At 48.7% G+C, this 13071-nt stretch overlaps 3 protein-coding genes across 3 annotated transcripts; 1 reads left to right on the top strand and 2 right to left on the bottom strand.

The window, feature by feature from the left end:
* Positions 1–74: 74 nt before the first annotated feature.
* On the bottom strand, positions 75–1290 carry M431DRAFT_505295 (hypothetical protein). The gene has a single exon (XM_024918612.1). The coding sequence runs from the start codon at positions 1196–1198 to the stop codon at positions 272–274; it is 927 nt and encodes a 308-aa protein (XP_024777395.1). The 5' UTR covers positions 1199–1290; the 3' UTR covers positions 75–271.
* A 1181-nt stretch (positions 1291–2471) lies between these two features.
* Positions 2472–8425, top strand: M431DRAFT_479284 (hypothetical protein; the record flags this gene model as incomplete). The annotated part of the gene is made up of 8 exons (XM_024915755.1): positions 2472–2782; positions 2846–3083; positions 3150–3203; positions 3270–3335; positions 3393–3635; positions 3710–3815; positions 3896–8124; positions 8222–8425. 8 exons carry the CDS (start codon positions 2472–2474, stop codon positions 8423–8425), a joined length of 5451 nt encoding a protein of 1816 aa, XP_024777394.1.
* Positions 8426–11001: 2576 nt separating this feature from the next.
* Positions 11002–12063, bottom strand: M431DRAFT_548105 (hypothetical protein; the record flags this gene model as incomplete). The annotated part of the gene is made up of 3 exons (XM_024921258.1): positions 11002–11334; positions 11557–11824; positions 11894–12063. Coding segments are annotated over 3 exons (771 nt in total), but the record flags the coding sequence as incomplete, so codon positions are not given.
* Positions 12064–13071: the final 1008 nt, after the last annotated feature.

Here is a 13071-nt window from a genome sequence, read left to right as displayed (position 1 = left end):
GATTCTCGTGTGACAGTTCCTAGGTAGGAAACTCTTGCCGAATTAGTTGATAAAAATAGTTGGACGATTCATTGCGACGCAAGTTTTGATGGAGCTTGATTGCTACTTGTAATGGTGGACTCAACTGCGGAGTACGGAGTACAGAATAGTAGCCCTAGCAAATACCTCTCTAGATATGGAATACATAGTGCATGTACGTAATACATCTTAGCTGATACTACTTACTGCTTATAAGTGAACAGTAATCATCGACGCCTTTTCTCGGGTTGCCTCAAGCCGCGTCCTTCTTCTTCAGTTTTTTGTCGAAGATGATATCCGTAAACTCATCCAAATCGATGGAACTCAGGTTTTCCGTGTCGTATTTTCTTAGCTTGTTGGTGGGGGGCATCTCGGGGTCAAACAAGACGGGGTCATCTGGTGGTGTTGAGCCAAACAACCGACCCATCTCCGACTTCCAATCTGCCTCCACCTTGATCCTCACTTTGCACTGGAATCTGTTGTCGTCAAATCCGCGGTTGAGCAGAATAGCGCAACGTAAGAAACTGGGCGTGCCAGACTTGATCGTGGGATTCTCGTGCAAAACCCAGCTCGCGCCAACGCCTTTGCCGTAGTCATCGCTGAAGATGTGGCCCGTCACTCTGGCGTCGTCGTTTGTTGTGCGGCTCACAGTCTTCTCCCATTTGACGGTTCCGCCAGCATTTGCGCCAAATTCACTCACACCAGCGTTCACCTCGGCTCCATGAGTGACCGACTCCTCTTGAGTTGTAGGCAGCAGAGTCACTCGACCCGCAGGAGCAATAGCATGGACTTGAGGTGCCGGAACTCCGGGAACAGCGTTCCCAAACTCGAATTCCAGTGAGGCAGACACAATTCGCCGTGACCTTCGAGTTGTGTCGAGATAGAAGTCATAGACGAGAAGCGTTGCACTCTCTCCTGTCTCTTCCGAGAGAACCCCGTGGATAACGTCTCGAGACTTGCAACGGACTTCGATGATTCCTCGACGTTCCGTTACCGTTTGTCTCTGGTATGGAGCGGAAGGGTCGTTGCGAGTATGATAGCCGCTGCCGCGCTCGCCCGTCTTGTTTAACCCAATGCTCACAGATGTGTCTTCGAGATCTGAGTCCGGATCTGAATCAATGAATTCGACATTGTCTATTTCATCATCCGGGATTGGATCGTTGTTGATGTCGTGATCCATGGCTGGTTCAATTGATCAATGCGTAATTCTCTGTGTAAGGCGACGTGTCGATCCTTGGCGTTATAGAACACGACGTAGAGATAGAGAAGAAGATATGGAATCAGCCTGAAAGAAAACGGACCTGATGGTGCCAATCCCCTCCGTTTCATAATGGTAGTTGGGCTCACAAGGCAGATCTTGTAGCCACCGTCGGCACTGCATATTTCCACGTTGCATCACGAGGTAGTGGTGGAAATAGTGTCGTGAGTAGCGTCGCCTAGACTCGACATCATCCCACCATCTTCCACCGCTACCACCCTCCGACAATAGTATTGGGAGTTGCGGGAGTAATTCGGAGAGGTCAGTGATCCGCCAGCCTTACTCTGATCCCCGCTTGTGTTACACAAATTCCTGATCGGGAGCAGATTGATTAATTACTCAAACAAATTTCCGCCTGGTCTTCGCGCTTTTATCGCAACTACCAACCACTCTCAGAGTTGCTGCTCAACTGCTCAAAACTCCGCGGGAGCTGATCGAAAGGATTCGCTGCTCGAATCGAGTCTATTGGTCCTTATGGTGTCACATTCGGGATTCGAGCTACTGTACACAGAAGCAGGGATCAGGGTGTCCAGACCTGTTTCTCTAGCGCCCCAATCTTCCTTCGCTCTCAAGGAACGGCCCGGGAATGGCACAGTGCGTAGAAACGATGAGGCTCTGCCCAGCAAACTAGACGCACAGCCCCCATTATGAGAGCACAAGTCAACCAGAGGCAATCTTGGCGCAACTGATAGATCATCAGCGCCTTCTAACCGATGCGCGCGCGACCTCCGTATGCATGTCAGATCTTCGGGAGGGTACCTCCAAGGTACTTGCGGACCCAAGCCCAAGCTGCTTGCATAGGTGGGTTTTGCCATTCAGCTCGAGTCTTCAGCCCTGTTGGGGTTACTCGTTAATACGCAGGCAGTTGTGGTCCATGGAGGGGTTCATCATCGTGGGAGCTTGCGTGAGGCCATAGGATTTCTCTAACGCTTGATCAGCCCTTACGTGCCTCTAGCAAATTCTCTTGGCTAACTTGCTTCACACTCTTTCTCATTTACTGTCAACATCGTCATATTCGCTGGTGCTTTGTAGTGGGCGCGGAATAGAGCTCTGAGCATACTAACCGCTCGCGTTTATCCGGAAGAGCGCATTTGCTTCCAAGCTAAATTTACCTGTTCGGGTTCATAAGCTTGCGTTTAGACTGATGCCCTGAAGATTCATATCCGCAATAGCCTTTGCCGCTCACGATTCCAAGATGTCGGACTCAGGTTCTTCATCCTCTTCTAGCACGTCCGACTCGCCGCGGGGCGGTACACCAGAGCCAGGATCTGTGCCAGAGGTAGAACAAGAAGCTGCAACGGGATCATCCGCTGCAGAAGGGACTCAGAGCAAGACCGCGCAAGAAAAGACTCCATCTTCAACCCCGGAGGCTAATGAGGCTGATCAACCAGAAACTGAGACAAGCCCTCAGGCAGAGGAGGAGCCGGAGCCAGATCCAGATGCCGAACCCCTCCATGTTACCTGGAAAAGTGAGGGGAGCCCGGATCCCGCCTCCGTAGCTGCAGAGTATGTGTCTAAACATCACCTCTAAGTGAGCATCTCATATCTAACCACCAACTACCAATTCAGCTTCGTAGTAATTCATGGAGTTTATGGAGAATGGGAGAACGAAGCTCAGGCAGGACCCGGCTCTGGTAGTAGTGAATGGGTCTCAAGCTATGCACAGTCACTCGAGCCCTCGAGAATCCTTCGTTTTGAGTACGAGCCACTTCAGCTATTTTGTGGTAAACGAAGCCGTCAAGCTATTCGAAACTGCGCTCTCAAGTTACTGAAAGCGCTGGCCGCTCGGAGGCGGCATGAAACTCAAGTTCGTAGATCTAATGGAAATTATCGAATAGGGTCTTGCAATTGATCTGACTAAACGTGCTCATAGAAACGGCTGATTATTTTTGTTGCGCATGATATCGGAGGACTCATAGTCAAAGATGTATGTCCGATTTCAAGGCTTCATCCGGTGCCAAAGACCCTTGAGACTAACATTAATATTCTCTAGGCTTTAGTTACGGCAGCTCTTGACACAGACTCATGGATGGACATTGCAGAAATGAGCCGCATCATGGTAAGCTTGATGGCTCTGTGGAGTATGAGGAGGTGCCATGTTCTAACAACTACACAGGTCTTTCACAGCTCCCCTCATCGAAGCGTCGACCACTTTGATATGGAAGATAGACTATCTCGCTTTCTTTTTGGAGGGTTTGACTCTGGGGTGGCAGAGATTCGGCCCTCAGCGTCTGCTATTTCTGGATTTGCAGCAGCTGTAATGGAAATCAACGGCCTATTTATAGAGTCGAAAATCACTCTCCGCACTCGGGCAGTCAGCGTTCATTATCAAGACATATATTGGTCAAAGATGAACAAGGTAAGATATGATACAACCCAAAGACGAACAAGATCTTCAGGCGGGAGCTGTACTGTCTAACGATAACTTTCAAGGCATTTGACTCTTACAGCGCAACACTTGGGGTGCCCATGGAGAAGAGAATACCTGATCCCAGCGATGAATCTACTATTACTGAATGTCTTCAAGGGCTGATGAAGGGTGAGATTTCTTCTGGGTCTTCCATGAGCAGGTGCTTAAGCATCATAAGCCAATATGTAACTAACATGAGACCGTTCCAGCCTTGAGTTCTCCAGTGAGCGCGGAACAGCTCCGATATGAGAGAGAGCTGCTGGCTCTAGCTTCTCCCGTGTTTCCCTTACAAGGTGGAAAAAGCGACAGTGCAGCAATTGAAAACTCCCAACATGTCAAAGACTGGCTTCAACACCGCGGTCCACAAATGCTCTATCTTCATGGCACCAAACACGTGCGTGAGACAGCTGAGCAGCTTTTTTACATCATGGAAGAGCATGCTCTCAAGAGTACCACTTCCATGGTGCTCTATTTCTCTTTTGATAGATACGATGTCAGGTGTGACTCGCTCAGAGACATGCTCGCCACATTCTTGGCCCAAATCTTATGTTTTTATCCCGGCGTTGCAGACCGTATCAAATTGACCTTCACCCGTTTCCATGAAGAGCATGGATGGACGGAGGCAGATCTCATTTACTGGTTCGAACGCTTCAGGTTTACTGAGCAGGTGGAGCACGTCATGTTTGTTATAAACCACTTTGACGAGTGTACCAAGGGTTCTCGGAAGCAATTCCTCGACAACTTTGCCTATCTCTCACAAGCGAGTGAGAACCCTTGGAAAGTCGTCGTCACGAGTCATAAGCCTGGCGCGCTTTCAGAGGAGCTTTCAGGTCCTTGGTGCGTTAATCTTGATCTTGACGCATCTAAGGAAGACCTAATCAACGTCGCCGAGACCGACTCCAAGGATGATATGGCACGGCTACTCACGGCACGACCAGAACTTCACTTTGAACCCAGTATTATTGAGAAACAACTACAATATATTGACAAATACGATCCCCTCATCAAACATGTCATTTGGGAACAGGCAGCGGTACGGCAAGATTGGCCCAGTGAAATTTCCATTGAGACCATGCTTCAATCCTTAACTCTCGACGCAGACACAGTGGCTGATGACGATAAAAATCTGGAACAATTGCTCGCTTGGGTGCTTAAGAATGCCCCCGAACCGGATGTTATGCGAAGGCTCCTGACATGGCTTCTCTACTCTGTCCGACCACTGACTGTCTGGGAGCTCGCAACGGTTATCTATCTTGGATCTGATCAGGAGGGCCAGGTGTCTCCTGATTCGACAGTGGTAGACAAACTCATCTCCAAAGTCAAGCTATGGCTTGCTGGTATTGTCGTTATACAACATAACGAAGTCAAAATTTGGCATCCACGGCTGAGAAATATCCTCATGGCCCTGGATGCCGATACATCTGCCGGGTCCCAGTTTGTCTGGGGTGAGATCAAGAAAACTGCCCATTTTGATATTGCGCAGTTTTGTCTTAAGTATCTCTCTCAGCCAGCCGTGCAAGAGTATATCAGCAACACCTTTCAGGTAACAGACGCCGCATCTTTCGAGTCGCCTACATTTGCGAATCGAGGAAATCTATGCTCTTACGCTCTTCAGGCTTGGACGCATCACTTTATGCTCAGCTCTCCTAAACCGGAGCTGAAGGACCTTCTTTCTCACTCCTCGCCTACAGATTTAGCAAGTACCTGGGCAAAGGGTTTCTGGGCGCTTTCAAACCCAATCACTAGGAGCACAACGTGTTTAGATACGCTGTTTCCAATTTTCGCAAGCCTTGGTTTGCTTGACGTGGTTGAACCACAAGATGAGGCAGACAAACGCCGAGGTCTGCTTGAGGCTGCCTCGAAAGGCCAGTACGACGTAGTCCTTACACTCATAAAGGGACTCGACATGTCAGAAGCAGCTCTCATGGATGTAATCAAAGCCGCTGGAGCTTGCGGAGATGAGAAAACAATGTTGGATATGCTTGATCGAATCATTGCGATTAATTCAAGCCCAGATACTGCCACCTGGCCTCCCTTGTTCATTCATAGAGCGGCATGGCTAGGCCTCGATCGATTCGCCGACCGTATACTCGATTTGGGATATCCTCCCGATATTGAGGCTGACTGGACACCTATCACCAAGGCCACGCCGCTCTCCCAAGCAGCTCGCAATTTCCATGCAGAGATTGTCCGTACCCTTATTAAGCACAATGCGGATATAACATCTCGCCATCTTTACGATAGAACTGCCATCCATCATGTGGCTGGGCAAGGTCACGCTGAGATTGCCAAGATTTTAGTCGAAGAAGGGAAGATCGATATGGAAATCACAGATGAAGATGGCTTTACGACTCTCTACTTCGGATGCTTATGGGGCCATCATCATGTCGTTGAGGTGTTGTTGGAGCTGGGTGCTGACCCTAACATGGGCATCAAATCTGAAGATCCGCCAGAAAAGTGGTCGCCTCTTGTAGTAGCTGTTGATGACGGCTACGAGAAATGCGTCAAACTCCTCCTTGATAAGAAGGCTAACCCGAATCTTCCTGGCCCTTCTACATGGGGTACCGCTCTGCGATATGCAGCGGTCAAAGGCCACCTTAAAATATGTCAAATGCTGGTGGACAGTGGCGCAGATCCTAACAGTCCACTGATCCAGCCTCCAATCCTCATTCAGATGATTACTGATTATGAATCCACTGAGAATCAAATGGAAATCTTTGATTTCCTTATTTCACACAATGCCGACGTGAACGCAAAGGACTCTGTCGGGACGCCCGTCTTGATCCACGCCAGCAAAAGCGGCTCGAGGATAGATTTCGTCCAACGGCTCCTTGATCACGGCGCAGACGTCAACATTTTAAATACAGATAACCAGTCAGCACTCTACACTGCCGCGCTGGATAGAGAAGAAGCACTCGTCAAACTCCTCTTGGAGAAAGGCGCCAAGGTTAATGAGATGACGACAAGCAATCTAACTCCTCTGTACTTTGCTGTTCCAGAGCCTGATATTGTTCGTCTACTACTCGAAAAAGGCGCCGATCCAGACAGCAGCAAGAACGCAGGTTTTACTAGTCTCATGCATGCTGCTTGGTTCAGCTACAACGAAAGTTTAGAGCTGCTCCTGGACCACAATGCCAATCTGGAATTGGCTTATGATGGAGACGATGAGAATCTGAGGGGGTGGACAGCTCTTTCATGTGCCGTATCACAAGCCTCCAAAGAGACTGTTCGAATACTAGCGGACCGTGGAGCTGACCTTAAGCGTTTATCGGAACAGGGTGTGCCCGCTTTGCACCAGGCTGCTGCGGCAGACACGCTCTCGGTTCTTTTGGAGTTTCCATCCAGGATTGATGTGGACCAACTTGACAAGGACGGATACTCAGCTCTCCATAAAGTTGACGTATCACTGGAAAACTTCAAACTCTTGGTTAATGCCGGAGCAAATATAAACATTCAGGACAAAAAAAGGGGTGATACTCCCCTCACAATAGCGGCCTACAACGGCCTTCTGGACCGCGCCCAGTACCTCGTCAAACACGGCGCTGACATTCACCTCGCCTCACCTTGTGATGGCCCTCCTGTCCATCAAGCTTGCCGATACTCAAAATGGGACCTTGTGAAATTCTTTGTCGAAAACGGCGCCAATGTGAATCAAGTCACCGATTTTGGAATCGCCGGAACTCCACTACAAGCAGCGTGTCTTCCATACGCAAGTGGTGAAGATCGAATCATCGACAAAGTGGTCGACTATCTCCTTGACCATGGAGCGGATGTGACGTTGGAAGGTGGCTACGCTGGCACTGCTCTCCATGCGGCGGCTTATGCTGCAACTCCAACCACCATCAAGACTCTTTTGGACAAGGGGGCACTTGTCAAGGCAATAGATCCTATGGGCCGCTATCCTATTCATGCTGCTGCTTTCCATGGCATCGACAACTTTGACGCAATCCTTGCGGCGGGGGGCGACATCACCGTACGGGACGGCATTGGGCGAACCGCACTGCACTGGGCAGCACAGCCCGGAAGACTCCAGGTTGTTGAAAAGATCATATCCCTCTTGCCCGACAAAAAAGCAATTGACGAGCCAGATATCGACGGCTGGACGCCGCTATGCTGGGCAGCTCGTGGTCCCAGTAACTGGCTAGATCAAGAACACGCGGGAGAGCCACAAGAGCAGATCAAGGTGATGAAACTTTTGCTTGAGAACGGTGCCAATCGTTCTGTGCGAGTCACTGTTGGAGGGCAAAAATGGACACCCTTAAAACTGGCTAGATTCTCTGGTGCAGACGAGGAAGTAATTGAGCTGTTGAAGAATGGCCTTGTCGCCGCTGATGAAAAAGACCAAGATGAAAAGAAATCTAAGTCACAGGAAGACTCTGATGAAGACAAGTCCAAAAAGGGGAACCTTCGGACAGCAACGTGCGACAATTGTCGATGCGTAAGTACCCTTTCATCGTCACTGTCGCGTTTTATCATTATGCTATCCTTCTGCTTTATAAGTGACAAGCTTCAGATTTACTAATCTCATTATATAGAGTATTTACGGCTTCGCCTATCACTGCAACAAATGTACCGACTTTGATCTATGTTGGAAATGCCATGCTCATAAGGAGTTGATTCATCCTGCTGATCACACATATGATGAAGAAGGTCCAGAATTTGAAGATACACCAGATGATTCCCCTGATGATGATGCGTCGTCAGAATCTTCAGGATCCACAGACTCGGACTCGGAATGATTAGCTTAGTGGGTAAATGTCGTTGAGGCAGATTAAATAGAGAAAAGCAGTATGATTTTGACATTACGATTAGCCAGAAGCTTGATTTCACGAAGAAGCAAACCCATTAACGTTGAAGTAAGGGCATCTTTTTTTATTACCTGCGTATAGTATAAAACGTGCAAATACGAAATCGCAAAGAGTCGAATAAACAGTAGAAAACATTCCACCCCATCCAGAAAGAGGCCTATGAATCATCTTCCACGTCGGCTTTCTGATGCTTCCAGCGTCTTGCACAGCATCAACCCTAGTTGCCTGTTGTCGTAATGGCGAATCCCAGCTTTGCTGAAAAGGGGGGGAGATAATTGTAAGCAGCGGTAGAGATAGTACCAATCTTCAACGAAGTCCACATCTTGACAAATCTTCTACTGTTGTGATTGACTTTGAGAAAAGATTTTGGATTGTGAAAAAATTTCCCATAAGAATGCATTATTGGTCCAAGCCAGCGGATTGCATCCCTCACAGAGATACCAATAGGTATTTAGCAGTAACCAGAGGACTATGGTGTAGTTGTTGGCTTTGATGTAGCTGTGCTGTAAGACGACATTATTGAGTAAGACGATATGGCAGAATGGAAGGAAGCGGTGGAGTGTGTGGTAGTTGTTCCACTCGAGGAAGCTTTATGAAAAGATGACGCCCCCACGAGTTATAGCCGCTGCAATCGACGATACAACTCCCCCAACTCCCCCATGAGTTGTAGCTGCTTCATGCGACGAAGTAGTGCTGTGCGATGTAGTTCCATGTGACGAGGTTGTTCCATGAGAGGTGGTTGCTTCATGCGAAGAAGACGTCCCATGAAATGTAGCTTCCGCATGTGATGAAATAGTGCTGTGCGATATAGTTTGATGAGACGTGGCCGTTCCATGTGACGAAGTCGTTTCGTGAGAGAGAGTTGCTTCATGGGAGGAAGATGCCCCATGAGACGTGGCTGTTGCATGTGAAGTAGCACTATGAGAAGTTGCTGCTGTGTGCGAGGAAGATGTGTCATGAGACGTGGTTGTTGCATGTGATGAAGTAGCACTGTGAGAAGCTGTTCCTTCGTGCGATGAAGACTCTGCATGAGATGTAGTTGTTGCGTGTGATGAAGTAGCGCTGTGCGAAGCCGTTCCATCATGGGAGGAAGACGGTCCATGAGATGTGGTTGTTGCATGTGATGAAGTAGCGCTGTGAGAAGCTGTTCCTTCATGCGAGGAAGATGTGCTATGAGACGAAGCGGCTGTATGAGACGAACTGGCTGTGTGGGATGTTTCTGTGGGATGGGATGAGGTAGTTTCGTGGGACGTTGTTCCATGGGATGAAGTTGAGCCGTGAGAGCTAGCTGCTGTATGAGACGAAGCGGTCGAGTGCGTTGTGGCGGTTTCATGAGCACTAGCTGTCCCTTGAGATGATGCGTGTGATGTGGCAGTGCTGTGCGATGAAGTTTCATGAGAGGTGGACGTTCCGTGAGAAGTAGAGGTTCCATGAGGAGTAGAGGTTCCATGAGAAGTAGAGGTTGCGTGAGAGGTGGTTTCGTGAGAGGTAGAGCTTCCATGAGAGCTGGTTCCGTGAGAGGTTGTGGCTGATCCGGATACATGTGTTGTACTAGTTCCATGAGAAGTGCCTTCATGCGATGAGGTGGATCCGTGGGATGTGTTATGCGATGTATTCGCCTCGTGTGTTGAAATAGATCCATGCGACGAGGCCGTCACATGTGAAGACGTGGATTCATGAGATGTAGTTGCGTGAGAGCTTGTGGAACCGTGAGAAGATGCTGTTGAATGGGATGAAGCACCAATGCTGTGAGAAGTAGATCCATGTGATGATGTACTACTATGAGCTTCGGTTGACGCATGAGACGATGGAGTTGAGTGAGACGATGTAGATCCGTGAGTTAATGAACTGCCATGGGATGATGTTGTCTCATGAGATGCAGTTACATGAGTCGAGGTGGGACCATGGGACGTGGTTGTTCCATGTGAGGTAGTAGAGCTATGGGATAAAGTTCCATGAGTTGAAGTTGGCGCATGGGTAGAGGCTGACTCATGAGATGATGAGCCGTGGGAATTTGTAGAGGTGTGGGATGACGACACTCCATGAGCCGATCCGGTTGCTTCAGATGAAGTTCCATGGGTTGAGGCTGACCCGTGGGAAGTTGTAGAACTGTGAGAGCTTGTAGATCCGTGCGATCTCGTTGATCCATGTGATGATGAACTTCTAGGAGTTGATGCGGTTTCATGCGATGCAGTGCCATGAGTTGAAACTGGAGTTGACCCATGAGAAGACGTAGATGCATGCGAGTTTGTAGAGCTGTGCGAATTACTCTGAGCTGATACGCTCCCATGAGATGAGCTTGCATGAGATGTAGTTGAACCATGAGATGACGCAGAATGGGACGTGCCTGTCGCATGGGACGAACTACTGCCATGCAAGACAGTAGCTCCATGGGATGAACTGTGCCCAGACGATGTTGGTCTCGCAGATATCGAAACGGATCTTGACAATGTCGTTGGTCTCGATCCTTCGCCGAGTATGGTAGGTGTCTCAATGATGATGATGCCAGGATTAGTTCCAATGGGCGGAATAGTAATGGTGTGCGTAACGCTTCCGCTATATGGGATTGTCTGAGTCACATATTTCTGCTGTGGCGTCTTGATAATGACTATTCCGGGGCCAGTCCCGCTGGGATACTCCGTAGAGGTGACTGTCGTGCTTCCAGCCCAAGCAACAGTTCTAGTAGCAGAGACGGGGCGTTCGCCATGGGGCGTCTTGATAATGATTTCACCAGGCTTACCTTGGTGAGGATAAACGGTAGAAGCCGTGGTGATATATCCAGTCCAAGGAACCGTTTTTGTAATATAACCAGGGTGTTCATAGGGAGTCTTGATGATGATCTCACCAGGCTTGTCATGGTGGGGGTGGACTGTTGCAGTGGTAGTGACTGTTCCAGTCCATTCAACAGTCTTTGTAATGTAATCGGGGTGTTCGCAGGGAGTCTGAATAATGATTTCACCAGGCTTGTCATGGTGAGGGTGGACTGTCGCGGTAGTAGTGACTGTTCCAGTCCATTCAACGGTCTTCGTAATGTAATCAAGATGCTCCCAAGGAGTCTGGACGATTATGGTGCTCGGGCCCTTGCCATAAGGAGGAATTGTAACAGTTTCGGTCACGGTGCCAGACCAGCCAACAGTAGTTGTAACGCAATCTGCACTTCCTCCCGGGATTTTCACAATCTTCGTACCTGGAGCCCTTCCAGTAGCATGAATTGTAACAGTCTCGGTCACAGTTCCAGTCCATGGCTGAGTGGTAGTCACGCATTCTTCATCGGGGATGGGGACTCCAGGTGTAACGTAAACAGGAACACCCGAGCACTCGGTCGTAATCCTATGCAGCTTGTCAGTCACATCTTCTTGCTACCAGGACAGTCAATCATGGTAGAAGGTAGGAGCTTACCTAGTATAGGTCGTCGAAGCAGTAGACCCGCAGCAAATGAGCTTTGCTGGCTCATAGATGACAATCTCAGCGGGATCTGGGCATTCTTCCACTTTTCCCGCACTGGTCAGCTGCAGTAGAAAGGCCGCGCCCAAGGTGGCCGCAGCCCGAATACTGGGGCAGCTCTTCATTCTCGAAAATGATGATGGCGACAGATGAGTATACAAAAGAATGCCTCAACCTGAGAGAGCGTGACGCTTGCTAGTGAGGAAACATGGGCGGCAATCAGCATCAGATTTATATCTGCATAAGTCTTGCTGAAAACGCCAAGCCTGGGCCAATAATCACCTTCGAGTCGCGTTAGATTGCTATCGGCGTCTTTAATGCGTTTCTTCATGTTATTCGGGTCCAAAGCTACTCTTTCCATACCAGAACCACAAGAATTTTGCCAATGGCTGGTGTTTATGCGGAATGTTGCTGCCAACACTTCTTCAGAAATTCAGGTACAACACATATGATCGACGCATTCTTCGCAATATAGCGTATAATTAGCATAATCGCCACTTACTTTGAAGGTTTTTTATGGTGAAAGGGGGGGCTCTCTTTCGTGTTGCCAGCTAGTCCCTCCTGATGTGGATGCTGCAACCCTATTTCGAATATTCGTTCCCTACCGACTACATTTGTAGCTTGACGATCTAAGGGTGAAATTATCGTTTTTCATGGTATTATGCTTCAACGTCATCTGAGAATATCGTAAAATAGCACTTATACCATAGACACCATAGTAAGGATGCTACAGGACCTCCCCTCTCCCTTTGATCGAACCAACAACCGATGTCGTCCAAACTAGTCAAACCAACACAATCTAAACTAAGACCCAATTCTGATCAACAGGGACAGCGTTCCTGATTACTCCCTAGTTAATACTATGCTTATTCGCGGACCAACAGGCATATGTTGGTCCAACGCATAATAATAAGTTCCGACCGGAGGCGTACCAAACGATAGTGCCTGGTGGTGCCGTTCCAACGGTTACCAAAACTACAGGATCAGCATAGCGCATCTGCCAAGCTTGATGAAATCAATTCCTTGGCACTATGTTTAATGCAATTCCATGCCCTTTATGAACAACAGAGTGGATGGTCTATGTATTGTCGTGGTACAGTTGTTTTTGTTGCATGAGCCACCCGGCGATCGGT

Source organism: Trichoderma harzianum (genome assembly GCF_003025095.1).
Source record: "Trichoderma harzianum CBS 226.95 unplaced genomic scaffold M431scaffold_3, whole genome shotgun sequence".
Classification (NCBI taxonomy): Eukaryota; Fungi; Ascomycota; class Sordariomycetes; order Hypocreales; family Hypocreaceae; genus Trichoderma; species Trichoderma harzianum.
This window is presented reverse-complemented; position numbering and strand designations above follow the sequence as displayed.

Excerpts from the sequence above, each read along its gene's own strand:
- M431DRAFT_505295 (XM_024918612.1), bottom strand. The coding sequence starts at position 1,198 with ATGGATCACGACATCAACAACGATCCAATCCCGGATGATGAAATAGAC.